The sequence below is a fragment of the Haemaphysalis longicornis genome, unplaced genomic scaffold (assembly GCF_048455015.1).
Source record: "Haemaphysalis longicornis isolate Haplotype H1 unplaced genomic scaffold, Haemaphysalis longicornis Haplotype H1 scaffold_8, whole genome shotgun sequence".
NCBI lineage: Eukaryota > Metazoa > Arthropoda > Arachnida > Ixodida > Ixodidae > Haemaphysalis > Haemaphysalis longicornis.
In genome coordinates, this window is record NW_027526445.1 from 194,048,116 (window position 1) to 194,076,035 (window position 27,920).

At 50.6% G+C, this 27,920-nt stretch overlaps 1 protein-coding gene across 1 annotated transcript; it reads left to right on the plus strand.

Annotated features, from left to right (window-relative positions):
- The first annotated feature begins 21,782 nt into the window (after positions 1-21,782).
- On the plus strand, positions 21,783-27,461 carry LOC144149320 (sodium- and chloride-dependent glycine transporter 1-like). The gene is made up of 5 exons (XM_077680883.1): positions 21,783-21,914; positions 22,422-22,521; positions 23,675-23,775; positions 24,668-24,826; positions 27,284-27,461. Exons 1-5 carry the CDS (start codon positions 21,783-21,785, stop codon positions 27,416-27,418), a joined length of 627 nt encoding a protein of 208 aa, XP_077537009.1. The 3' UTR covers positions 27,419-27,461.
- The last annotated feature ends 459 nt before the right edge of the window (positions 27,462-27,920 follow it).

Below are 27,920 nucleotides of genomic sequence, written 5' to 3' on the forward strand. Positions count from 1 at the left end.
TCCAGTTAGCTCGGCGCAACCTTTCCCTCCGCTGCAGGAGAAAGGGTTACTGCCGTCTCGAAGCGTGCTGTGACGGGGGAAGGGCACGGGGCGACGAGAGGGCTCAGTGATGGGACAGGGCCTCCTATGCCAGAAAGGTTGAATAACCGTCTGACGAGTGTATTTGCAGCTCCCGAATAGAGCTTAAATGTTAACAGTTCTTTTATTCTCGCGTGCGTTGTGCATAGGGACTGGAAGTGTATGCAGAAAGTGAACTTTGAAGTACAACCAGCAGCAGCGTCCACCGACGACATTACTGTGCCACGGCAAAGCGCCACAATTTTTATCCATTGCCCTTTTTTTGAGCGGGCCGGCCATGCAAACGAAGCGAATCCAGGTATTGCCATCTTACTGCACATAGACATTATTCTGGCCATACATATTGCTCGTGTCATGTCGAAAAAGCGGCCGAGTGAAACACGTGCACGCCAGGAAGGTGGCATGCCAGGCAAGCGCAACGGCAGGACAACACACGTCCGTATTGTACGAGCGCTCACCATACAAATCAGTTAAATCTGATTTTGAAGTGGACTGTAGTTCTGCGACGTCATCGGGTCGTTTTCGTGTGTGCACGGGCATCGCAGCTCGCACGTGTTTCTCGCGGCGAGCGCGGTGCTGTCCAACGTAGCCGGCTGCGTGATGAGCTTCTCTGCACTGGGCCACCTGGCGGCACTGAGAGGATCGGCTGGCGTGCCGGACGTCGACAGAGCAGGTACTTCGTCCGACTCGCTTTGTTGCTTCTGCTCACCTCAGTTGCTGTTATCACACAGATTGTACACGCTCAGATTGTAAACCGTCGCCAAAACTTGTTGCTCTCACTGAAACAAACTTCTGCGTGTGAACTTCACCTACATACACCCGAATGACTGCAGCTGTGCATATAGCAGGGATTACACTTGACGAACACTCTTAACAAAAAAGCTCGTAAAAGGGTAGTAACGGCTGTATTTACTAACTCCTTCCGGAGTTTACTACCCCCCAGAACGGTAGGTAGGTCCTGCCACTAAGTGTGGAACCGTAACTAGTCTAGACCGTGCACTTAGTAACTGCTGCTGGTTTGATACTAACATTCACTGAAGTAACAAATCCTATGAATTATTGAATATAATAACTACAGCTCTTTTTCCACACCAAATCAGGATTAAAATGTTTTTGCTAATCCACATGCTGTGCGCATAATCCATATGCTCACATTAAAATGCAGAATTCTAAAATTGTCGCTACAATATTTGATTTTTACGACAAGCCCACCGACTCTCTCAGGGGACTTTCCGCTGTTAGCTATAAAAGCAAGAAGAGCAAGTGTATTTCCAAGGTAACTAAGTAATAGTCGCTTTTCTCGCGCATCCCGTTGGCTTTCTTGCACAATTCAGTTGTTGATTGTCCACGTGTGATACGTGCGTGATGAATGTGTCCATGTCGCGCTACGCACTCAGCAGATCCACATTGTTACGCGTAGCTTTTTACCAGGTCATACATGACCAGTTAGTAAAAGCAACTAAGCACCTAGTCAATACTGGGACAAATAACTGGTTAGTGTTCTGTTATTAAGTGCGCCGACCTTTTTTTAAGAGGGAATAATGAATCCCGAAATATGCGACTTGATGATGTGTGATCTATGAAAAATTTGTCGCTGGCCATTCTATCAGACTTTTTGGCACTTGGAATTGGGGTAATGTTGCTTGCACACCGAGTGGTAGAAAGGCTCATTTCGAGGGAAAATTTGACATCCAAATACAATCCATACGGCTGCAATGAAAATTTTTATAAAACTGTCGTAGAAAATCTGCAGTTAAAGAAGAAATGCCTCGGTCATGGTACCACGACGAAGGTGAATGTTAAATTTTTCCTTCGCAGGAGCTTTCTCCACTTTGGAAGGGGGTTGCCTAAACAAGTGGTCATTAATTTCAGCTGCGACGAAATTTTAAGGGACCAGTTGCCTAGCCTAATCTGTGGCACGGGAGTAATGTCTTTTATACTCTATGGTCTGTTTTTTTTTTCTTCTTTTTTTTTTGCTGGTTGGTGCACGCTATGTGCACCAACCAGCGCACCAACCAGAGAAGTGCGCTGAGTATACTGAACCCCTATATATAGCCTTCATAGATTGAGAAAGCATTTGACTCGGTCGAAACCCTAGCAGTCATTCAGGCATTACGGAACCAGGGGGTAGAAGAGCATTATGTAAGAATACTAGAGGATATCTACAATGGGTCTACAGCTACCATCATCCTCCATAGGGAGAGCAGTAAAATACCTATAAGGAAGGGTGTCAGACAGGGAGACACAATCTCTCCAATGTTATTCACAGCTTGCTTACAAGAAGTATTCAGAACGTTGATTGGGAACAGGTGGGAGTAAGGGTTAATGGAGAATACCTCAGTAACCTCAGATTTGCTGATGACGTTGCCTTGCTAAGTAACTCGGGGGACGAATTGCAAAGCATGCTTTCCGCACTGGGCGAACAGAGTAGAACCGTGGGCCTGAAAATTAACATGCAGAAAACTAAAGTAATGATCAATAACCTCGGGACAGCACAGCAGTTTGAGATAGGTGGCGAGGCAGTGGAAGTGGTAAGCGAATATATCTACTTAGGCCAAGTTGTGACCCCAGATCCCAACCATGAGGCAGAGATAATTAGAAGGATCAGAATGGGGTGGGGTGCATATGGCAGACATTCTCAGATAATGAATAGCAGCCTACCATTGTCGCTGAAGAAGAAAGTGTATGACAGCTGCATCTTACCGGTACTCACCTACGGGGCAGAAACTTGGAGGCTAACTAAGAGGGTTCAACTTAAATTGAGAACGACTCAGCGGGCAATGGAGCGGAAAATGATAGGTGTAACATTAAGGGACAAGAAGAGAGCGGAGTGGGTCAGGGAGCAAACTGGTATTAAAGACATATTAGTAGAAATTAAGAAGAAGAAATGGACGTGGGCAGGGCATGTAATGCGAAGGCAATATAACCGCTGGTCATTAAGGGTAACAGAGTGGATCCCTAGAGAAGGCAAGCGTTGCAGGGGGCGGCAGAAAGTTAGATGGGCAGATGAGATCAAGAAGTTTGCGGGGATAAATTGGTCACAGTTGGCACAGGACCGAGGTAATTGGAGAATAATGGGAGAGGCCTTTGCCCTGCAGTGGGCGTAGATAGGCTGGTGATGATGATGATGCACGCTATGTGCAAGGGATGAATTGAGCAAGAAGCGTCGCATCCCCCGACAATACGGCTGCCCGTAATTCCGGGCCTGGGTTGTTGAGGGCCACATTACGTAAGCGGGCGCGCGGGTAGTCTCGCAACAAGAGATGGCGCCATAGCATTATGATTCTCACACATCCTCTTCTCATGTCCGTACCTCCGTGCAGGCCAGGCAGTGCCTTTCGTGACGCTTCCGATGGCGCTGGGCACGTTTACCTTTCCTCGCCTGGCCAGCAGCTGTTTCTTCGCGGCCTTCGTATTCCTTTCGTTCACCGCGCAGGTATGTATTGCATCACCGCCTGAGCTGTAGACGAAGCATGTCGGCACAGATAGGCCCGCACACGGAGAACAAAAGAGCTCGTGTGGAGAGGGGAGACGTCATCAGAGCCGGCTGCGGTGGCGCAGACGTCGAAGCGGTGTATAGGTCGCCCTCGCCGTCCGCCCGCCCAAAACTGGTACGCGTTGTTAAATGTAGTTTTAAAGGGGCCCCAAACAGAGTTCCAAAGGTTTCGCTTTTACGTGCGCAATCGCCGGAGTGCTATTCAAGGCACGTGCTCCGGCAAAAATGGTTTAGAGGCTGTGAGTATTAACCGAGCTGTCGTCCATGAAAAAGAACCAGCAACACGGCACGGAGCTTCCTCACCTCGCGTCTCCAAAACACTGTGGACGCTACGGGTTCACCGACTTGGCGCAAGACCACCTTAGAAACAGGACAAGGCCCTTGCCGCTTCGAGATACGCGCAGCCATGAGCTCCGCTCCGCGGTGCGTCAAGCTTTTAGGGGCTTGTCCGTCCGGCGTCCAGCGTCCGCGCTCACGGCACAGCACCGTGTATCGAAACATCTGTAAACAAAAGGTTCAGAAAAGGTTCACAAGAACAAAATAAAATGTTCACAAAAGGTTAGGTAGGTAGAGAGAGAGAGAGAGAGAGAGAGAGAGAGAGAGAGAGAGAGAGAGAGAGAGAGAGAGAGAGAGAGAGAGAGAGAGAGAGAGAGAGAGAGAGAGAGAGAGAGAGCTCCTGGAGAGCCGTGCTGCGCATGCGCGAGGAGCATTGGATCGAATTGGATTTGGGTCAGTTTTAGAACAAAGGAAATGAGCAAAGTTTGAAGGCCACATAGGTGGGGGGGGGGGGGCGCAAACACAACAAGCTCGCACATTTTCACCAACAGGTAGCGGTAGGGCCGGCCTTTCCTAATTCGGCGCCCTGTGCGAGCTTTTGCCGAGCACCCCCTTCCCTCCCCCCTCCCGGCAAACATTTTTACAGCGGAGCTGCCTATGGCTACGGTACAGAAGATTGTCTCCGACTACAGAGCGATGTAGAGAAGAAATGCACGCCAGCGTAGCCCCACATTGCGGCGCCCAATGAAATTGCCGGAATAGTAAAACTGCGCGCAACACCTTGAGAGTATGAAAAACAAACATACCTCCTGGGGCGTTCGTATTTTTTAAAGACGACTTATACTTGCCCTGGAATGTGTTCCCAGTGTAGCGGCCACTGTCATCACCATGGACCGCTGTGCCAGCGTCACCAGCGCGTGGCCTCGACAGGCACGACGAGCCACGCGCCACAAAGGGAACACCCAGGCCTCTGCGCAGCTCGGTCGCATTCCACGGGCGCTCCCCGTCTCGCGGGGCTTCTGCTGCCTCCGAATCCTCCGAGGTAAATAAATGTAGGGTCAGCCGCACGACTACATCGGTGCCTACAATAATTGGTGACCCGGACGTCGGAAGTATGGAGCCCCATTCCGCTTGCCCGCTGCCGCCCTACCCGGCCTTCGAGCGACGCTACCCCCGAGCCTGGTTCATAAAATGGAAGCGCACTTCTTCATCCGCCGCATCGATTCACAGACCGAGCGCTACCGCATCACCACCGTTCTTCTTCCGGCCGACCTACGCTGTGAGCCGCTAAAACATGGTGAGCGGCCCTACGACACGCTACAGGCCTACGTGATGGCGCGCCTCGGCTCGAGTCATTCCCGACTAAAGGACGCTGCATCGCCCCCTTCCACGGTTTCCTCGCACGCGGTCAGTCACGCACAATGAAAAGGGAACCGCGCTATCAAGCTTGCAGCATCCCTCGTGCACTAACGAGTTTCACGCGACACCGAAGCAACGTTGCACCACCACCGGGCTTCGCTGAACGTCAGCCATCCACCTTCGGCCACTCCAAGCCAGCTGCACCCAGCCACTCGACTCCGGGTGATTACACCACGACACTCGATGCAACGGCCTTGCCACCTCGCCCACCATTCTACCCCAAGAACCCCGAGGTGTTGTTAATGCAGATGGAGTGCTTTTTTGACCTGTACCACATCACAGCCCAGGAGGAACGTTACTCACTGATGTATGAGTTCCTACCATCAAGCTTGGTCTTCACATTGCTGGAGCCTGGGGCCCAGCCCTACGACGAGCTCAGGACAGTCCTCCTGACGCGCTATGGTCGGTACCTCAAACCACCCACGCCAGCCGCCCGGCCTTGCACCACCCCGGCCGGGGACCTTGTTCCAAACACCAGCACGCTGGCGTCGGCGGTACCGCCCCGTGATGACACTGCTACTACGACCACGCTATGCCGAGCGGACGGCAGCGCAGCGGCAACGATGAACGACTGCGCCTCACACCCCAGCAGTCTGTTGCCCACGCTGCCTGCCTGCTTTACGCAACCACCGGGCTGGCGCCTGAACACACCGCCGTTACCACCCTTCAAACAAGCGGTTTCTGTGGACGTAAGCGCAATTCATGCACCCAACACGCCATGTTCGTCCTCACAACAGGAGACGTCGGCCGGAGGCGCTGCATCACTACGCATCTCAACCATCTGTGATGAGGCTGACGTGTCCTCTACCCCTCCACTGCAGTCGTCGAGAAGCACGCACGAGACGCACACTGTGTTGCTCGTAACCAACCCCGAGGAAAGCGCATCCTCCGACGAGCTCCCACAGCCCCGTACAACCTTCCGTTACCAGAACACCGATGGGAAGGACGGTGTCACCCACAACCTTCTGACCCACGCGGCCAACCCCGGCCAGTCGACTCTACAGTGCAGTTTTACCATGGCCAGCATGGCTGAGTGGACGCAGAGTTTGCGAGACACAAGTCCTGCGCGTCCAATGGATCAGCAACAAGGTCCATCTAACGAAAAAGTACCCTCTCCTGACTTGAAGACACCCCTGCAAGCAGTCATTTTCGCCGTCGAGCTTAAACGTCGCCGCCGACGTCGCAAGCGCCGACCACGAAGGCGGTCTTCTGCGCTGGCACAACAGCAAGAATTTTACGTCAACCGCCTGCTTCGGCGATGCAAACGACGGACACGCGTGCGCTGGATCCATCGTGGTTGTCACGCTCATCAAAACCTGCTTTCGACTTCCGCAACACGCAAACGCCGCAGTCATCATCCGCGTCGCCTCCCGGTTCCGCGTAAAGCATGCCAGTTTATGCTTCGCCCGACTGTATCCTCCCCACCTCAACTTCGACGGATCAGGCGTGCTGCTACTACATGGGCACACTCACGTCGTGGGACGCTAACCTTACTGCGCCCGCCCTTCCAGACCCGTCCCATCAGCTGTGTTAATGTGGAGATTCGCCGTAGCCTGGCAGCGGACCAGCCGATTTGTGCTCAAATTCGTCCGCTACTGCACTCTCAGGCCAGGCCACCGGAGGCATGCAATGCCCTCCGGACATTCTCATGACGACAACCTGGACTGTTACGGGAATCTCTTTAGGAACTGAGCATGACCACTTGATTATACCTGATCCCTTTGACTTGGACTGATTAAGGACCTTGACTGTGCACCCTGTACATTGCTTACCTGGCTAGCTACTCTTGTTTTTGTTTTCATCTTACCGCACTCCGCGCTAGGGGGGGAGCCCTGTAGCGGCCACTATCATCACCATGGACCGCTGTGCCAGCGTCACCAGCGCGTGGCCTCGACAGGCACGACGAGCCACGCGCCACAAAGAGAACACCCAGGCCTCTGCGCTGCTCGGCCGCATTCCACGGGCGCTCCCCGTCTCGCGGGGCTTCTGCTGCCACCGAATCCTCCTCAGTAAATAAATGTAGGGTCAGCCGCACGACTACATCGGCGCCCACACCAGCATTGCAATTGTGTTTAAAGGTGAAGCCGACTCTGAGGGTCTCTGTGTAAGCTTGGTTTTCGCAAGATGGGGGGGTTCTGCAGTGAAGTATGGTCATCTACGGAGGGAGGATGATTACAGGAAATGCCTCAAACTCTTGTTTTGTCAAGCTATTCGGAAACAAATTATATGACGCGTGAGACCATATACTATTAGGCCGAGTTTCATTCGCTTGTCCCAATTACTTAGTTCGCTGCAGTTGCAAATATTCCCGCCTGCAGCTGCCAATACATGGCCATCCGCGGAGGCAGTATACAAAAAATGGCTGTGACTCTTATTTTAACGAAGCTGTACCTAAACCAATTGCATGAAAATTAGCCACTAAGACGACTCTAATATTACGCGGAGGTTTGTTCAGTTTGCAAGATTGCGTAGTCCACAGTGAAGTTAAATATTGCGGAATTCCCGTCTGCTGTCAATAAAACGGGCTTGTCCGGTGGAACAAACCCTAGTTCGTCCAAGTTTCGTTCAGTTAATCATCTAGGAAGTGCACTCCGTTGCAAATGACAAAAACAAGCGTGCTTTGTTTCGTGCGCTGCACTCCGGTCCAAGCCGTCTCCTACACAGACTCGGAGCGGGGGATTTTTTCTCTAACTGCCTTTTCGCGACTGCTTTTGCAAGGAGGATGCCTAATCATAAAACAAAATTGTGTTTGACAGTTCATTCATGCGAGCTATGTGTTTCGGTGGCTGAAGGATGCAACGGGGACTGCGAATCAATGCGCCAGCCAGAATTAGGTTCTCGGGCATGACGCCGCCTAAGGTCCCAGTCGGTCGCAGACTATGCACGTACACCACAAGCAGGTACTACGGCTTAAAAGGCCCAAACAAAAAAATTAAAGCCGTTCCACTCAATGTGAAAGCTGTCGGAAGTGCAGAGCAGTGATTCGCGATAATGGGCTGTACCGCCGTTATCCGCTTACTGCTATCACCCCATGCAATTCAAATTTCCCGCCTTGGCAGTGCTCGCGCACCCCCGCCTGAAACTGCGCCAGCGAGAGTTCTGTTCTCTTTGTGCTTTTCTCCCCGCACGTGTCGGCATTGCACTGCCCGATTTTGCGCTTACCATCGTAAAAACCAAGCCAACGGGCGTCCTATACTAAAGGAACGCAGGCGCTGCCGGTTAATTACGCATATTTTCCCCTCAAATGTACCTATAGTTTGCGCTAAACAACGGGAAGATGTATGACAAGCGCCAGCGTTTCACGAGTTTCGAACGCTTATGACTATATAAACCGCTTGGCTTTTTCGAAGCCTCTGGGGTACGCCGCGAACAACAGCGTTACCCCGGGACGCCGCCTTGGTGCTATATATAGTTGGGTCGAGCGAGCGAGCTAGGGCGACAAGGCGAGCGCCTAAAGTGCTCTGCACTTAAAAGAGGCTCGTGAATCATAAGGAAGTTAAGTTGCATTAACCAAGATGACAAACAACTGCAGTCGTTCATCAAGAAGCTAGCGCGCACTGGCAAAGCGCCAATATTGACTGTCTGATTTTAAAACTTTGTAAGTAACCATCCAGTGCTAGGCGCACGAAACACTATAGAAACGCTCTCATAGAGCGACCTGTCTTCCAGTGTATTGTTCCAAATCCCTTGTATAAGCAGGCACGCGCGCACGCACGCACGCACGCACGCACGCACACAGACGCACAGAGAGAGAAAGAGCCAATTGTGGAGGTCGTCTTTCACAGACAGAGCAAGATAGCGATTCAGCGCTTAAAACTGCATGAAAACCTATGAAAGCCGCGAGCATAAAAAAGGCATAAAAGGGCAAGTCACAAACTATACCAATACACAAGCTTGCAACACATCACTATCAACGGGTTTAAAGTCTTTGAAACGACAGCGTGATTTATACGCTGTTCTGTGATACGACTGAAAGCACAGAAAGCAAGCGAACGGGAAACGCAACTCAGATATCATAACGGAATCTTGCAAGCCTTTAACATTGCGAATGAAGATACGGCTTCGAACATATTGATGTAAGATGACACAGTTTTCAATGGACAAAATTGGCAATGATGAATTTTCATCTGCCATGTATAGTCGATCTTAAATAAGACTTTGAGCTTTAATTTGGAGGAGGAGGAGTAATAAGAAACTCCTCTCCGCTGTCGCCACTGAAACGGGCAGTGGAGAAACACTGTGGAACACCACGTTTGAAAAAGTGAGATAGACAACGCCACGTCCGCCAGTGTTTCGGTTTTCGCCATCAAAAATTGAGCGCTCCGGTCGTCTTCTAAAATACGACAGCGGCTTCCGTTTTTTTTTTTTTACGAAGAATGCGTCCGTAAAATTACGTGATTTGTTTAGAGTACTACGTGCGTGCGCCACCTAATTGGTTAAGCGTGCTGCGCAGAGGACCGGACAGGCAAGGAAACATGGGCGAAATGCAGAAGTGGAGGTCTTAATACCAGCGAACTAAAACAGCCGGCGCGCTAGTTGTTTTTATTTTATTTATTTATTTACAATAATGCTAGCCCTTGCGGGCTGTAGCAGGGGTGGGAGGTGAACAGGTGCACAATACACACTATTAGGCAAAAAACAAGTCCAGCCGTCGTTGAAAGTCCTGTGAGGATCTACTTCCTGTAAACACCTCGGGAGGAAGCGCATTCCAATCAACAATAGATCGCACTAGAAACGAAAACTTAAATACATCCACCCTCGGTAAATACGCCTGCACAACAAATGAGTGATTGGTACGAGCCGACACTCGCCCTTGGGGGCGCAGGTATATTCCGGGATCCAGTTTGTAGTTTTTATGAAGTCATAAATAAATTTTAAACGAGCTATTTTCCTACGTGTAGCTAATGGTTGAAGGTCAGCCCTAGCAAGCAAAAGTGATACAGACTGTGTTCTCCTCTAATTTGAATAAATAAACCTCGCTGCCAATCTTTGGACTCGTTCAAGTTTGTTAATTTCAGTCTTAATATACGGATCCCAGATGATAGCTGCGTGCTCCAGCGTTGGTCTAACAATCGTCTTATAGGCCAACAATTTAACAGAAGGTGTTGCATTTCTCAGTTTCCTTCTCAAAAATGCCAGCTTTCGCTTCGCCAGTCCTGTAATGCGGTCAATATGCTTGTCCCACTTTAAACTGCTGGATAGAGTAACGCCTAAGTATTTAAACTCAGTAGAACTCTTAATTTCTCTATTGCTTATTGTGTATTTATAGTTTAGGGGGGATTTTTTATTTGTAATTGTCATGCAAACAGTTTTATCGAGATTAATTTTCATGTCCCATTTTTTACACCAGTTATCAATACATCGAAGAGCATCATTGAGGAGCATTTGATCAGAAACACTTTTCACATGACAAAACAAGAGGCAATCATCTGCATATAATCTTACATCAACAAAAGGAGGAACAACCATTGCAATGTCATTCACATAAAAATAAAAAAAGTAAAGGTCCTAACACAGAGCCTTGTGGCACGCCTGAGGATACGCTTAAAAGAGTTGTCGTTAGATACCCCAAATAAGTAATAACATATCGACAAAATGACAAAGTTTCAGCGTTAAGCTTGCAAGGTGACATTGGAGTAGAGGCATATTTTGGCTTTTACATTGAAACTGAAACAAATATTATAGTTACCATCATGAATATAATACTTGAGGCAACATCACACCTACCGTCGACACCACCAGGGTCCTTGGTCTGCGCCTGAATAGCAAGGGACACAACCTGGACACGTGGCGTATACCAAACTACTTTCACGTCCTCACCCACCTGTATCCCGGTCCTTGCGATCATCTATCGCCAGCTCCAGAGCCATGCCATCGTGCATCTGCGATATGTCCTGACATCTACATATCCGTATTGTTCTGCCCCTCACGCATACGGGCCTGTGATAGCCTACCCAGGCACCGATCCCATCCTCACCATCACCATCACCAGCGAGGAGCGCTGGGAGGCCGCCCTGCGTGACCCAAACCCTCAAGTCCAAGAGGACCGGCCCGACGGACGACAACACGGCATCCCCGCCAAAAAAGAGGCCTTGCTGCCCGACGTACGACGGCGAAGACGTCGCTGGCCCAATCGCCCAGTTGTGGTCGATAGTTATTCCGCCTGTCTGTCTCATCATGAATATGTTCGGTGCTGAATAAGAGTGCCTCGGATGTGGTCTGGGGTGGTGAAAGTTTGGCGCACTCCTTTACGTCACACACACGTGCACGGGCAAAAGTCTAGCGGGGCGAAATAATCCTTGTAAATATCAGCTCAGCATGCTCAAGTAGTGTTGTAGAACGTGCAAGGTTTGCCAAGATTGATCAGGCTAATTTGTTTAGCCGAATACTAAAGTTCAGCTTTCTCGCATACTGTAAGGACATTCCTAGGTATTTCCGTTTCTCTTTGAAAACTTTCACACGCCAGTAATTTTAGCATTTCTGTGTTTTTTTAGTGAACAAATATACCGGTTAAAAAATATGCGCAGGTGGTAACATCTGTAGCCACGGGTGCCATAAGATAGTTTTTCTTCAGTCAGTCTGCAACATGAGAGGGGGGAGATTTCAATGGGATGCCTTCCACGGGGCGAAGGCCATAACACCGTGCAAAAATAAAAGCAAGCGAGGCTTTCAAACATTGCCAGACCCAGAAAACATGATCGCTCTTTCCGAAGAAGCCAGACCATTGTAGGAAATTTTGTTCATAGTCATTTACACAGTAACAGTGCTAGCAATAAAAGCGCTCCTTACTCAATAATAAGATCAATTCAATTTTGTGCGTCCCTTTTTCTACCCAAAGTAGAGCTTACTGTTCGGGCCGATCACTTCGCCACGAGGCGCCCTTTCAGCACAAGTTTTGCTCTTGAAACGAGTCGAGGCACCGAAAAGTGTCGGACGGCAAAGGCTATTCTTGAGTTAGGTTTTACGGAAGCCACGTCCCGCAGCCGCCTCGTTTCTTGGAAGGTCCATTAATTCGCCGTTGCGCATTGGTTCTGGGATGATTTGGACGCACGCGTTTTCTGCCTCGCTTCAAAGTGCACCGCCGAAGTGTCATCTCTGGTGGACGGAATGGTGGAGAGGCCGCAAGGAGGGGAGTGCAGTGCAGGTCGGCGCCCCCTTCTCGCTGGCGCCCTGTGCGACCGCACTGGTCGTGAACCGCATAGAGCTTTTTCTGCAACCACCCGCACGGTATGCGCGGCGCGGCTGGCGGCGGCAACATGGCGACAGCGCCGACCGGGAAGGGGTGCGGGCAGCTCCAGCGACCGCTCTTTGAAATGCCACTCAGGGCACAAACGAAGTTGCTTGTGCAGGAAAGGAGCTGACAGTGTTGTCGACAAGGGCCCTACAAAGTCGGTATAGCATCAAGTCGAACGACCGCTTTTTCTCAGTCGTTTATTCCCCGTACGTCACTAGAATGGAATCGCCTTCCCTCTCCGACAGCAACCATTGTAAATCACACGCTTTTCAAAAATGCCATAGTCAACATTGTGTAATTCATTCTTTGTTGTGTGCAGCTATGCTTGCTTGCTGCGTTTCTTTTATTGTTGTTTTGCCTAATTTTGTATAAGATGTTTGTTTGATATGTATTTCTTTCGCTGCTTTTTCTTTCGTTATACTTATGAATGTAACCACTCCCCTCTATAATGCCATTGGCACTGAGAGTATTACTAATAAATAAATAAATAAATAAATAAATAAATAAATAAATAAATAAATAAATAAATAAATAAATAAAGCACCATCCGCGCAGCTAAGGAAAGCGCCCGTCAAATATCCTCTGCCGTGGTAAGCCTGAACATCTCCAACGGGGCCAGCTGGCTGTTCCGGTCACTTCGAAACGTGTGGTGAAGATGCTTAGCGGCTTCCCCTTTGTAACGGGGTAACTGCCGCCATGAGGAGCGCGCCCCCCATGGCGCCAGTCGCCAGGCCCCTCCCACTGCCGCGCGCGTCACGCGTCATTTTCTGACCGAGGTAGAAGATGCAGCGGACGCGAAATCGTAGACGCGGGCGTGAAAAAAAAAAAAAAAAAAGACGCACGCGCAACGCCGACGCGCACAAATCGCGTGCAAAAATGCGCCAGCGCCATGCGGTTCACGCTTTAACGAGTACTGACACAAAATTTTGAAGGCGAGATAACTTCAGAGGTAGATTGGTGTCAACACACATACATCATCTGTAAAATATCAGCGGCAAATACAGCCTAGAAACAAATACAGCCTACAGACTAAATCAACTTGAAATTGTGCGAAACGCAACCGAGCAGCCAGAGGAGGACCTCCCGCAATCGACATTCCCTGAATGTGAAGTAAATAAACAACATACAAACACATGACGAATTTGTGTTGGCCGCTTCCGCACCGTCGCCGGTTCGCCGCTCCGATCGGGCGGCGTTGCTGCTGGGCGTCCGACGCGCGTCGGAAAAATTTCGGACGCCCTTCCGGCGGGGTTGTTTTCCGATGGGGTCTCACGATTGGCTCGGAGCGGTAAACGTCAGCCGGCCTGCGTCACGCGGCTACATTTTGGCTATATTTTGGTGACGTCCCGTAGCCAAACGGCTCCCACGAAGGAGGGGTGAAATCCGGCGCCGTTGAGAGCACACCGGATTCTGAGATGGCTGCGTTTATGCCGCCTGTGTTCGCACTTTTGGAGCTGCTGGAAGAGGATCCCGTGCCTCAGCGTTGACATAGGGACCCGCGTGCTGAGCGACGGCGACTTTAAGCGCGCGCATGCTGTGCGACGCACTCTACGAGCACGTTAGGCCTCGAGGTGCGACGGGGCTGTCGACGGAAGCGAAGGTAATGTGCGCGCTAAGGTTCTTCGCTACCGGCAGCTTTCAACAGATTGTCGGTAGCGATGATACTGTCGGCATGTCGCAGCCGTCGGTCAGCCGCAGCATTCACGCAGTTGCCAAGGCGCTGAAATTGGAAGCCCTTATCGGCCATCGAGGTGCAGCGAAGTGTCAACAGATACTAAGGTGCTGTGCGTGCTGTGTCCCTCTTCGCAACTGACACTTTGCAAAGCGTTTTCTGCCACCATGAAACACTGTCGCACCACGCCGCCAGTCGCAGCGTTCACACTGTCGTGTCGGCACTGACGGAGCTCCGACACACGAGGGGTTTGGATACCCCGGCGACGTAAGCACGGTGGTAAGTACTACTTGGCTACGTTTATTACGGAACCAAAAAATGATGTAGCCCAATTGTTTTGCGTCGAAGGGAAAAGGAGCGCGATGTCTGAAAAGTAGTCACTGAAATGCGTTTGTTTTGAGCGGTGTCGTGTGGTGGCAGTGATCTCCCATAAATTTCGCAATTGTGGATGATCAAATAGTGTGTCAAAAAAAAAAACTTAGCAGATACATATGTAAATAATCTTTTAACACTCCAGCCTATGTTCCCTTAAGTGAAATAATAATGAAAAGGTATGTCAGTAAATGTAGCTAAAATGAACACGTTCAGAGGTATCGCAATAGGGTGGCGTCTTGAAAGAAAAAAGCTTATAAAGAAAGATAAACAGGTGTATCGTGTTGGGCGTGTAACTGACTTCATAACGAACCGTGTAATATATGCGTGATGTATATCACCCTCGCCCCGCCTTCATCGTGTGTCAACTGCTTCGGCGCCTTGTCACTTCGGCTGACATGTTTCCCTCTCCTTGACACATAGTGAAATAATCATATTGCGGGGGCTGTGTTCCGCAGCTGTACCGCATATAGATGAGTGGGAGGGCCCTTATCAATAATTGTAAGTCCACAATTTTCCTCTCAGGTCGCTAGCATGCTCTACTTCCCCTGCTACGCGAAACAACGAAGATTAAAGAAAAGGCTCATACAACACGGCGACGTCGTTCGTCGTTGCATGCAGTTGCGGAATGAATCAGTTCCAAGTAACCCAGTTCTTTGTATCCTTGCTCTTGTTTATTACCTGTTCCTTTCTTCAAACTTTGTACTTGTTTAATGCTGTAGTACATATTTGTGTTATGTATTTCTTTCAGTTGTGCGACGCCAATATGAAGGCCCTGGCCCTGACTGCCGATTACAGTGCCTTTGTGTGACAGGCTGTTCACTGTTGGCCGCCCTCTTGTCGACGTATAAAGCCTGGTGAGTTCTGGGGTTGATGGTGGCCACCTGCTCGAGTCGTGGCTCATGACACCCACTGCTCGTCATCCAGGCCCCAGACACCTGAAGAAAAAGTACAATGCCGCACATGTTTCGATGTGGTCTGTCGTGAAGTGCAACATTGCAGTTCTCAAGAGCTGTTTTCCTTGCCTGCAATAGCACCAGTTCTTCACAGGCCTCTTCTGGCAGCCTACATTCTCAGAGTGTGTTGTGTGGTGCCAACATCTACCTGTTGGAACGACTGACGACAACAGCTGCAGCAGCAGCAAGTGGACGAGGGCAGTGATACAGACAACACGGCTGAAGAGGTGCCTGCTCCCGACGCGTTGATTTTTGCTCCTGAAAGACAGGCAGGTGCAGAGCAGGGCAACCAACGCATCTCTCAGACAACTTGGTGGCACTGAATATGTAATTTTTAACTTTCATTTCTGATTGTGTGTGCTGTGCGGTGTTTGTTTTGTCGGGAGAAAGTTGTTTTGTTGTTGTTTCAAGCAGCATATATTATGCTCTGACGCGGCATTGTTTGCTGTAGAGAAGCTTCTTGTCGTTTTGTGTTTGACATGGTTGTATGAGGGTAATAGAGAAAATTGCTTTGCTTTCGGTCACTATATATATGTCCTGACACGGTGTTGCTTGATCTGGGATAGCCATGGTGAGATGGGTAGTCAGGCCTTGTTGTGAATATAGAGACCGGTCAAGATTCTCTTCATAAAATTCTGTTTATTACTCTGTAACCGTTATTCTGCTGTGAAGCAAAGAATGATGATGCTTGTACCACACACACAAAAAAATACTGAGTATACTGCAGACTCATCTGGGCACATTTAGTTCACCACTGTCAACTGATATTTTGACCTAGCACAACCATTGCACGGTGACCTTGTTTGTAATCTCTGACACATCATTTTACTTAAAAGAATATGCAAGTATGTATCTCCACTGTTGATGCAAAACAATAAACATACTTCAAATGTCAGAGAATGTCTCTTATTAACACAGAGTTCACTGTCATGGCCAATTTTTCCATCATGAAGGCCACCTGCTTGTAAGAAATAATTGTGATGTGTCGATAGCAACATCTAGAAAGGTGTATTGAATTTGTCCTCAATAAAAGAGTGCGACAAATTATTTTGAATTGTTTCCTATTCTCCCCTGCATGCAGCTGCACCGTTCAAGAGTAACCAACACTGAAAAAAGAATATATATGTGATAAAATTAACAATAGCATTTCTGCAGTGATGGCACGCAGCCTTATTTAAAGTGTACAGAAACAAAGGCTATCTTCATTGCAAAAAAAATCCCGCCATCTTCACGAAGTGAATGATGATGAGAGGGGCGAAGCTAAAATGCTTATCGGTGAAACCGTGAAATATGGTTATAGGTCTTCTTGACGGCGCGCACCACCTGAAAGAGTGAAGGACATAAGGCGCGTTCGTAGCCATGCTCGCGTCTCGGTTTGTGGAATTGCGCCACGTACCTCTCGTCGAGGCCAGAGGGTCGTGGGATCGAAACCGGGCGCCGCCGCGTCAAGACCACCACTCCTCGCTCGCAAAGCTTGAGACTGTGCACCGCTCCGTTGACCAGCCCGTCGACGACGTCGATGTTTGTGGTGATTATGTAGGGCTTGTTTGGGACGATGAGAATCTCCATGGGTAATATGGCGAATTCGCTGTGTGACATTTTAGCCACCTTGGCCGTCGCCTTCTGTAGAGCGTCTTGTGTCGCGTACCCCCGGTACGTGTCTTGAGCTTGCAGGCGACGAACGACAACCTCTTCTGCTTCCTCTCCTCCTTGTGGGGTAGCAACGAACGCATTGAACGTTTTGACCTCTTCGGCCAATCTTTGGTTGGCCAACCCTAGGGGGATCCTGCCACAATCATCATCGTGGTGCCGTGTACAGCAGCAACAAGGGACGGGACAGAGCCCGAGCAAGAGTAGCTTCGCCCCTAAAATAAAGAAGGGCACATTGATGCTTGTGATGCAATGCCAAAACTGCTTTGTCTACTCCAGCTTGTTAAAGTGCTCATAGTGAGTACCCATCCTTGTTGAGGCTCACAGTGCTGCTTGTTCCGGCGAAATTCAATGTTCAGGGCCTTCCACGTCCAGCAGCTCTCCAGAACCAGCGTGTCTGAACAAGTGTGTATTATAAGCATAACGGCCAAAAAACAACAAAGGGTTAAAAATGCGGTTCCTGTCTTTGTTAACGAAGCGTACTGCGATATACTTTACTCCTTTACTCTGAAGGGTAGAGGCATTAAAGAGGGAAGTGGAATTACAAAATATACTAACGTAAAAATACAGTTCAGGTGCTCAATCCCAAAAATTACACCCGATTGCACAGTTTTACCTATGCTTGTAGAAACAAGTGATTATAGTTTGATTTTCGGGATGTTTTAAGAAAAGACTGAGCAAAGTATTTCATGTTACATGATTAAACACCAAATTTGGGGGTGTGGTCAACGTGATGTCATACTTGCTGAGGCTGTTAGAGCAGTTGGTCACGCAGAGTAGCATGTTAATATAGCTCATGAAACAAAGCTAGGCGGGAAACCTATCTTCGGGGCGCGAAAGATTGGAAGTCAGTACTATTTTCCATTGACGTTGCACTTGCAGTCCTGCTTTCATCAGAAAAATTAAAACGAGCTTGCAATAATGTAAATACGCAATCTGAGCGTGCGCAAAACACGCACACGTGCGTTTTGCAAAACGGTGTTAATTCCCTGCACAAGAGAGAGTGGCCGAAAAACGATATCGTGTTAGAAAATCGATGAAAATATCATACTCACGTCACAGTCCTGTATAAAACGGCAGCAACAGTTTTTTCTCCCACTCTGGAGTGGGCGTTAAAGTGTCGAAAAACGATGGAGTGGTCCTACAAGCTGCACGAAAAAGTGCACTACCGTTTACGTCGCTTTTCGTCCCAAGAGAACACCCTGGTGGGACATCTTTGTCCTGTGACTGCACTCAGCGTTCAAATATCCCTCCTTTAAAAACAGCTGTACCTCGCGCCACATAACCGAACAAAGTAAAAAAATAAATGCGTGTAAACATGTTCAACTAGCAGTAGCAGCAACGGCAGTGCCCGTGAAAACACGCGAACAGAAAAGGCTTTGTTATATCCAAACAATTTTATTAATTCCGCTCTAGCAGCATTTCAAAGTTATGAGATTGTCTCCGAAGGCGCTCGACACGCACTTCCGGGACATGTCGTACTACCGGTGATCTCCGAGGGTGGGGCGGTAGCGATTTTCACGTCATTTTGACGTCACGATCGTCCGACGTGCATCGGATCAGAAGAATACGGCCCAACGAACGATCCGATCGTTGGCGGCAGAGGCGGAATTTCGTTGGCTCATCGAGTAGCTGGCCGCGACCTAAGTTCTACAGCGATTCCAGGCACTCTATTTTTATTGCTTTTTATTACACTGCACGCGAAAACGCGCCGGTGAGACGAAAAGCGCACTGAGCGAGCCGCGCGATCGCTGCGCAGGCGGCGGTGCACGGCCGCGAAGTCGCGCAGGCCTGCGCAGGTAGCTCGAGCGATAGCTTGTTGCCGCTGCACGAAATGGGACCCAAGCCCCAAACAAGGCAGCACATACGAGAAAGGAGCTAATGATGTGATGGCGAATTGCATTAAAAATCGTCATCTTCATCGCTTACGAGAGCGGGAATTGAATATCCGCCGTAGTGACAAGCCAAACACATCTGTAGGCAGACGTGTAGGCAGGCCGGCCGGCTGCTCCCTGCACGCGTCTCCCCATCACTGCCTCGAGTTTCGCGCGTCGTTTTCTTGCTGCGGCAGAAATTTGCACTCGCGGCGCCTGCATGACGTCCACAAACGCTTTTTACTGAAGCGGCTGATGAGATCAGAACGTAAGGGCATTAGCAGAAACTGCCGCCGACGCGGCATCGGCGGTGCTACGGCAGCTCGGCTGTGTGATATCCGTCCGACAGTCACGTGGGCAGCTTTGTTTATACCAAATCCAGCCTTTCGCTGCTTGCGCTGAAACAGAAACTGCGACTGGCCGCATTAAAAATGCTTTTAATTAAACAACCGTCGCGCGCTGAAGCAAATGAGGTTTCTACACGTGATAAGTGGGTCGTTTGCTACTTATCGCAACAAAAGAAACAAGATGCAAAATATTTGTGCCAGTGCCCCTTTAAGACCGGCACTGACTAGCGGCCCGCTAGCGTTTCTGCATGCGGCCCTGTGGTGGCGAACAGGTCCCCCCGAGGCCGGGTCGCGCAACGAAGGCTTAGCATCGCCGCAGTTATTCGGCCACCGCTTTACCGAGCCGCGCCGACAATCCCCAGCGCAATATTCCACCGCATTATCACCGCTTTTCACGCCTTTGTAAACTCACTTTCAGCAATGGTCCTGCAATGGCGGGCGGTGACACGTTTTAGCTGCTGCGGTGCATGCCGAGTCGTGCATACATTCCATGCACAGCGGGCTCCTTGTCCACCGTGCATGCCGCGGTAGCGCGTGCAGCGGCGTTTACGCCTATACCCTCCGTGTTTTTCAGCGTTATTCATACCGTGTAAACAACGCGCTATATCTGCAAACTCAGCTAAGCTCGTGTGACGGAAGGCGACGGTGGGCACTCGTCCCTACAAAAATACTCCGTGCCGGAGTGCTGCTCGCCGGAAAAGCCGAAACGCGCACCCGCGTTTTCCCCAGAGCCCGGGAACGCTGATTGGCTGCAGCAAAGGGAACCCACCAATAGCGGCGCCGTAGTCTTCAGCGCCATATGCGTCACAGAGGCTACGTCAGAGCCGCCAATTTACGTTATAGTATATGAGAATGGTGACGAGGATTGACAGGTCAACAAGGATGGAAAAGAAGACGTTTTCTGCATCACGGTTTGGGCGGCCCGGCTTTACGCAGAGGTGGAACATTTGGTACATGTTGCCGTGAACATGGATGCCTATTTTGTGCCAATTTAAGCTAGTTGAGGGAGTGGAAAAAGAGGATGGACTGTAATTGACGCGTGTGACGGTGCTGGAGGACAGCCAAAGGAGGCAGCTGCTGCCATACATCGAGAAAGCGTGACGACGCAAACTGGCCCGGTGTGCGAGGGTTGTGCGAGAAACACCGTGCTCTATAGACGGAGTAAGGCGTGCTCATCGGGCCTCAAGGTCGCCGTGCAGACTGGTTGGCTGGGCTCACGCGTTCCTAAAGACGGCTCTTCTATTAAGGTCAGAAATGAATGGGAGTATTCGGGAGGTAACACTTGAACAACCGGAGCGGCTCGACAAGTTTTAAGAAAATATGAATCAGAACTTACAAGTTACTACCAGTCCTGCTGGGCTGCCGAAACTAGTGAGATATCCTGTAGCGAAAACTGTTTTTACCTGAGCTCGAAACGGCATTAAAACGAACGCCGAACACGCTAAAGGCTCCCGCTAGATGCTCAGAGATCTCGAATTTGGGTGCTATTCCCACGCCTTTACAGGCGATAAATCAGCCATCTCAAATACAAACCGCATAGGAAGAAGCGGTTGGGGGGCCGAAACGCGACACGTGCAGCGCCACGTGACACAGAAGGTTCGCCTTGCGCTGTGTGAGCCTGACTGCCTGCAGTGGCTGGTGCGCAGCGGTTGGGACACTGCATAAGGGACAGCCATGCACGAGCGAGCACAGAAAGGCCGAAGGACTGCACACGCAGGTCGAACAATCAGATCCCCTTCGTGGCGCTCAATTGCATGCCTCATCCCTACTTTCTCGCCATATTTCTGCCCTTTCGTGAAGCGCATAAAACCCGGTTAAAGGATGGGCTTCGCGAAAAGACCAGAGTCCTGCAGAACACTTACGTTACACCCTCGAGCAGCGGGGGTCTACTGACCCTTAGCCGAAGTAAAGAAGCAAAGGATCGCGAGCGCAGTCAGGCTAATTTGGTAGACAGCTAATTTGGAGGCCGATCTTCCGCGCACGCATGTTCCCCGGTATACATGACAGCCAGCCAACCAACACGCGGTCCCCAATACCGGCCCCTCCCGAGCTTCAGAAATATAAGGTTTGACGAATTATCGTCTGGTCGGGGGAAAGGTTCATAGTTAAAAAATTGTATTAAAAGCGCAAAAAAGAGACGTTTTGGCTTCCGCACGGAAGCCGAAACGTCTTTTTCTTACGCTTTTAATAAACCTTTTAAAAAAACTTGTCTTCACCGACCAAATTTGGTCGGTGAAGACAAGTTTTTTTCTATGAACCTCCCGAGATACTTCGTGGAGACGACGGATTTTATTTAGTTTATGCCGAAGGGCGTGCTTGCGCAGTAAAAGATGTGCACTTTTTCCTTCACCAAGCTTTCGCACTTTGGTCCGTGCCGTATAGTACTTAGTTGTTACGCGTTGCTGCAGATGTCGCTGGTGAACGCGGCGCTGCAAGAGATGCTGGTGGAGGTCGAGGCGCGGCTGCCCTCGAAGAAGCTGCTGGTCACGCTCATCTTCTGCGTCCTCTGCTTCCTGCTCTCCTGCCTACTCTCTTCCCAAGTGAGCACTCGCAGCGGAGGGTGTTGCGCCACTCGGGGCTCCGCACACATCTTGCCTGCCGATGAGAGCCGCCAAAGCACAAATAGCAGAGTCATGCAAATATTGAATATAGTGGCATTATGGCAACCCCGAGATGCAGCCATTCCATAACCTGCTATTGCCTTTCTTTTGCATAGCTACGTTCTTGATGACTGAAATAAATTGCAGTTCCATATATATTTGTGCCTCCTGGCGGAGTTCGATTGGGAAAGAGAAGTAAATTCCGAACTTGGGCCAGCTGGGTTGTGTGTCAACATTCTGACAAAAAGAAAACAGCGCGAAGACGAGGACAAAGGCAGCGTTCGCGTTTCTCAATTCTTTTCTTAGCCCTCGTCTTCGCGTGGTTTTTTTCCCCGGAATGTTTCATTTTCCTGCACATAAGGCTTGTAAAGCGAAACGCTAGCTCCTCGTATTATTTCTTCTTATCCTTGCTGCTTCAATTGGACGTGTTTATCCGGTCCTTGGCAGAACGGACTCTACGCAATGAACCTCCTGGACGCCTACGTGGGCGGCCTTGCCGTTCCCATCGTGGCGTTGTACGGCGTTGTCGCCATCACCTGGATATACGGTGAGTGGGAACCGTTCTCCACGATCCCTCGTCGTTCACCGAGCTAAGGACGAGCTGATTACACCGTGAGAAAAGACCGTGAGAAAAATGGTGATAATGGGGTTGGTTTGGTCGAGATGATTGCAACAGTGACAAGTCACTATGGGGGAGGGGGGGGGGGGGAGCGCTGCTGTGCCCAGTGTGAATGGACGTATGTCCCGACGCTCTGCATTTCGTCGCCCGTCAAGAGCTATCCTCACGTCTGTGCTTCGAGTGCTACGGGTCATCCTTTTCGCCATCGCACCAGGAGCCTATCGAGGTGACACTCGACACGGTACCGTGTTTCAAGGTACCGTGTTTCAAGGTATCGACACGGTACCGTGTTTCACTCGGCACGGTACCATGGAACCACCGGGGACGACCGCCGGCCAGGTTGCGCCGACACCACCGCCATCTGATGACTACAGACAACAACAGGCGACGCCGATTCAAGCAGAAATGCCACCGCGTTTACCACAGCAACAAGAACGGCAAGCACGTGCTGATCACGAAGCAACTCCTGGCGCGAGCTCTGAGGCTTGCCACGAAGGGCCCCACCAGCATCGGCGCGAACGCTCGAGGGAAAACAAGCAACGCTATGGGGGGAGCCGCAGCGCTCGCCGCAACAGCCACGACAGGAGAGGCTCTTCGAGCGCCTCAGACAGCAGTACAACGGGAAGAAGAACGCGCCGCGACCTCCTGACGCATTCAGCTCAAGGAAATGAATCGGCCATCTCAAGTGACGAAGACGGCATGGAAACATACGTGACGAAAGATCACGCTGAGGAATGCGGCATGTTCTTTGGGACTGTTCTGCTTCGCAACCGTCACTCTCAACTCATCTTAAATCCCCTTCACCTCCTCCCTCTTCTCTCCAAGACTGGCTCGCGCCGCCGGAGGGACCGGACCGAGCGGCCTGGTGGCGAGCTCTGGTGGCTCACATTGGTCAGGTCCTCCCACCTGTATAGATAATTATTCTCCCCTTCAGAACCCAGGACTTTGGGGGTCTTTGCTGCCTTTCTGCCCGTTTATTTGGCGCGCGTGGTATACGAGGTACCCGTCCCAAGAGAGAGAGAGAGAGAGAGGGGGGCCAGAGTGTTTTCATGTTTTCAGTCTTGGGCCTGCATCCACGCAGGCCCTCACAATGTGGCCAGAGACATCGAGTTCATACACGGAACGCCGGTCCACAGCGTGACCATGCTTCTCTGGAAATTTGTCTGCCCCATAATCCTGCTGGTGAGTGGTAGCCCATTTCGCAGCAGCTTCAACTCATTGCGCATGCGCAAGAGAGAACTTGCTGGCTAAGCAAACGCCAAACGCCAGGACCAACGCAGCTTTCTGCATGCTCTGCTCTTCGCGTCTCTTTTTCGTTGCGTCCCGGTTTACTCTGCGCAAAGTTGCCTCCATGAAATGTCGTGAAATATCACATAAATGCGTAAGTTAATCATTCGGCTAAAACCCGCTGTGGAAATGGCTAAGGCGTTCTGCTGCTGGGCACAAGGACGCGGGTTGGCTTCCCGGCCGCGGCGGCCGGTTTTCTGTTATACCATAGAGGTGAAAGCGCCGTTGTTGAAAATCCCCAGGTGGTCAAAATTAATCCGGAGCCATGCGCTACGGCGCACCTCGCTGTCCAGGTGTAACTTCGGTGCGTTAAACGCGCGAATTTTAATTAACCATTCGGCTAACAGATGAAAAACGAGAAGAGCTTAAAGAAACGAAGCATCACAACGGGCCATTTTTTTTTCGCACTACGATTTTTGCTGTCGAAAATCCTGATAACCGGTTAGCAAAGCCCGTTAGAAAGTAAGCGGGTGAAGGTTGCGATATGTGCTTGCAGGGGGAGAATTTGATAAAAGGCGCAGCTCTTGAGAGGGCGAACTGTAATGTTACTATACAACACACCCTTCTCATGGTTTGCGGTTTTAAGTATAGATCAAAATAAAACGCGCTTTCATTGTAAATTATTGGGTGGACGAAAGATCCTTTATGGACAGAGAGACGCAAACCCGAGCAGCTGATCATCCTTCGGGTCAACCCCTCGGCCATATCCGGGGGGCGTAGTATGCTTTCGGGGAGGCAACACAATTCTATACAGCCCACTTGTATTAACCGAAGGTGTTCCGCGCAGCTGACGGCCTTGAGCCCGCTGGCGGCCTTCGGCGACATGGCGAAGATTGGTGCGTACGCGTATCCGCTGTGGGCCAGCGTGATGGGCTGTCTAGTCGTGATCGGCTGCCTGGTCATCATCGCAGGCGCCTGCCTGGCGGCGTACCGGAAGCACAACCGGGTGAGGCGGCAGTGCCTTCGCACCGGGCACAAGCCAACCGGCTAGCTGTATGACATGACAAGACTTTCTCATACACGACTCCTCCTTAAGTACCCTGAACAGAAATTTCAAACAGGGAACACTGAAGGCTTGCTCTGTGGGCATGCAGTGCCACGTCTAAAAGGGTTCGCTCTCCCCAAGTTATAAACGCAATTCTACGGGAGCAACATCAACGATACCTCCCGACATACGACAAGTCCTTAATCTGTTCACAATGCGTTGTTTTCTTTCTAACGCATTTATTGGCTGTAAATTACCTTTTTGGTGACGCGCTCTTTTTGAAGTCTCCAAAATTACCTGCACCGCTTGCCTGGTAGGGCGCAGGAGCTCTGCCTGGCTTCCCGCAAGCAGTGTGTGCCTAGGAAGGGCAGTCATCCAATGCGCCGCTGTGGAGATAAATGGAACTCTTTGTAAATATTTTATGAACATTTACAGCACCCTTGCTTTGTGCGCAGTGTAATGTTTTTAGGTTAGGTTTCACAAAGTTAGAGATGTGTTCGCCGTCAGGCCTAACTCTATGGGGAACAACTTCTGCCAGCTGGTAGCACTCTTTCGCTTGCTGTAACGAAAAGGCCGGGCCAATCAACCTTATGATCCCCGCATATGCGCTATTAGAAAAAAGGTGCTTTGCTATTTACCTAATTGTTACCTGTGTAATTACCATGCTCAAGTTGTTCCTGCAGTGCAACTCTAACGCACTGCTCTAAGTCAAGGCCAAAACATACTGGCTAGGCTCACTTTTGGTCAGCTAGAACCGTCGAGCTGTGGTGGTGCGGGGTTCTCGCATTCCGGGTGACCCGGGTTCGAATCCCACTCAGCGCAAAATTTACCCGATTTTCGTTCCGACTCAATTAGCTGCTTCGTATAGAGGAGCTTCCCTGAGAAATGTGGTGTCACTTTGGTAATTTTGTGTGCCATAAACACAGGATTTTGTAACAACGTAGGTAACGAGGGCTCTGGAATCGCCGAGGAGAAGGTTTGCAAGGGGAGGTGTAAAATGGCTGTAGGAGTGGGTGAACATGACGGGTGGCGGGGGGCGAGGAAGGGGGAGTGGAGCCACGAGATGTAGAGCCACCTAAAATTTCGTGCCGATATATGTTAATGTAACTAGAGGAGGCGGAAATGGAGCACGCAGACGGAGAAGAAAAGAGAATCGCGGAATAGGGCGTTGTCGGAGGGGAGAGGAGAAAGACCGTCGTAGGGGAAGGTATTGTGAATGGGGTGTAGGGGGAGACAAGAGCCGGGAGAGGAGGGGAAAAAGAATTGGGTTGGAGCAGATGGAGGAGGAGGGAAAAGGGAGAGCACGTGCCATTCAGATTCAGCAATCCGAACTCGCAAATCCCTTGGATTCGCCAGTACGGAAGTAGCTCGTGTGCAGGGCTTTCGCAGTGGGTATTCCATCAGTGAGTAAACAGGGAGCTGTTCTGGAGCATGGGGCAGTTCAAAGTGACAATTCGAGGAGACACGCTTATGTCGCCCTTGCTGAAACATGGTGCGAACACGGTTGTTTCACGAAAGAGAGCAGGTAACAGGGAAAACGGGTGAAAGTTATTTCCGAATGGACAACTGGCGTGCCTGCGCGACCACATTACGAAGCCTGGTCACGCGATGTTCGTCTTTATGACTACAGTCCCAAGCTGTGGAAAGCTTTGCATGCAGAAACGTATGCGACATGAGGAAAAAATGAAGGAAGCTCATATAATGCGTAAGACTTGAAGGTTGCGAAGCTGTCCGCAGCACTAGCGTTTTTCCTCTTTTTCGCCTCACGGCGTTGTTTAAGCCTCGCCATTGTACGAGGAACCGTAGCTAGATGTTCGTCTTCCTCTATCGCACACTGTTCTGCGCCGCACGTGGCCTCGCGGCCTTCCTTCGTGGGGCACGGTGTCACTGCGGCGGCGGCCTCCTCGACTTGAATTCACCGCGTCCCGCGCACGGGTTTCGCGCACGTTTCCCTTCCCTCCTCGCCTATCTCTCCCCTGTCGCCTCTCTCCCCGCCATCGGGACGCGGTCCGTGCCGGGCACCTCTAGCGCTGAAGGGCAAAACTGGTAACCCCGAGAAGATTGCCCGAGGTAGCGTAGTGAAGCTTGCGCAACAAAAAAATATAAATTCGGCGGTGTAAGAAATGATAGAACGTTGCGTGTCTTCGCTGTTGTTCTGTTAGGGCTCATGTCGTCAATTTACGCACGAATACACATGCGGGTACAATGCATATTCAAACACATTGCACCCCTCAATCTTTCTAGAGTACGCTGGGACCAAAACATAATGCACGCATTTGTAAAAACCTTGTAACCATAAGCTTGCTGTACCGAGTGCGGGGTTGAAGTTACAGCTGTCACATGACCAGCTGGGGCGGGCGTGCACGCTACTTGAGTGGTGCTCATCACTCACGTGCCAAAAACGACCCTTCCTCGCAGAACGTCCAAGAGGCCGTGCGGCCCAACCGGCTGTGGGGCCCCAAGGACCCGATGCTGATGGACGCCTACAGGCATGTCCGCCGGAGCAGCCTGCGGCGGCAGCTGGCACTCGCGGTCCTCGACACCGACACCTGATGCAAACAATGCGCTATAGTACACGAACAAATAAACTTGCCATGTGTCCCGTAAGGATCTGCCTCGTTGAAGCCCCGTCGCCCGCTTTAGTGGGTGGAGTCCGCCGCTAATGCCAAAGGCCTGTGTCTTCCTGTCCTATTTGCAGGACGAGCACCATCGCGTTGCAAGCCTCGCTCCGCTCCTGCAGTTGTAGAGCGAGACGGCCAGCCACAGTCCCCCACGGGGTGCTCGATCGGGATTTCATAGCGGAGAAGCGGGACCGGTAAACGGCTGTCGACAATTAAGTGCGCACGCAGAATGGCCAGAACCAGATGCGCGTATTTGGCAGGTGGGCTGACAGACTATCTATTCCATGCGCCGTGTTGGCATTAAAGAGCTTGTCGCGATGGCAGTGGCAGGAGTGCTGCACAAGTGTACGAAACAATTGTAACAAGGAATACCTCCGGAGTTCCACCGAGTGCTTTCACCTTCCCATGCGGTCTCATTTTTTCTGCCTCTGGTA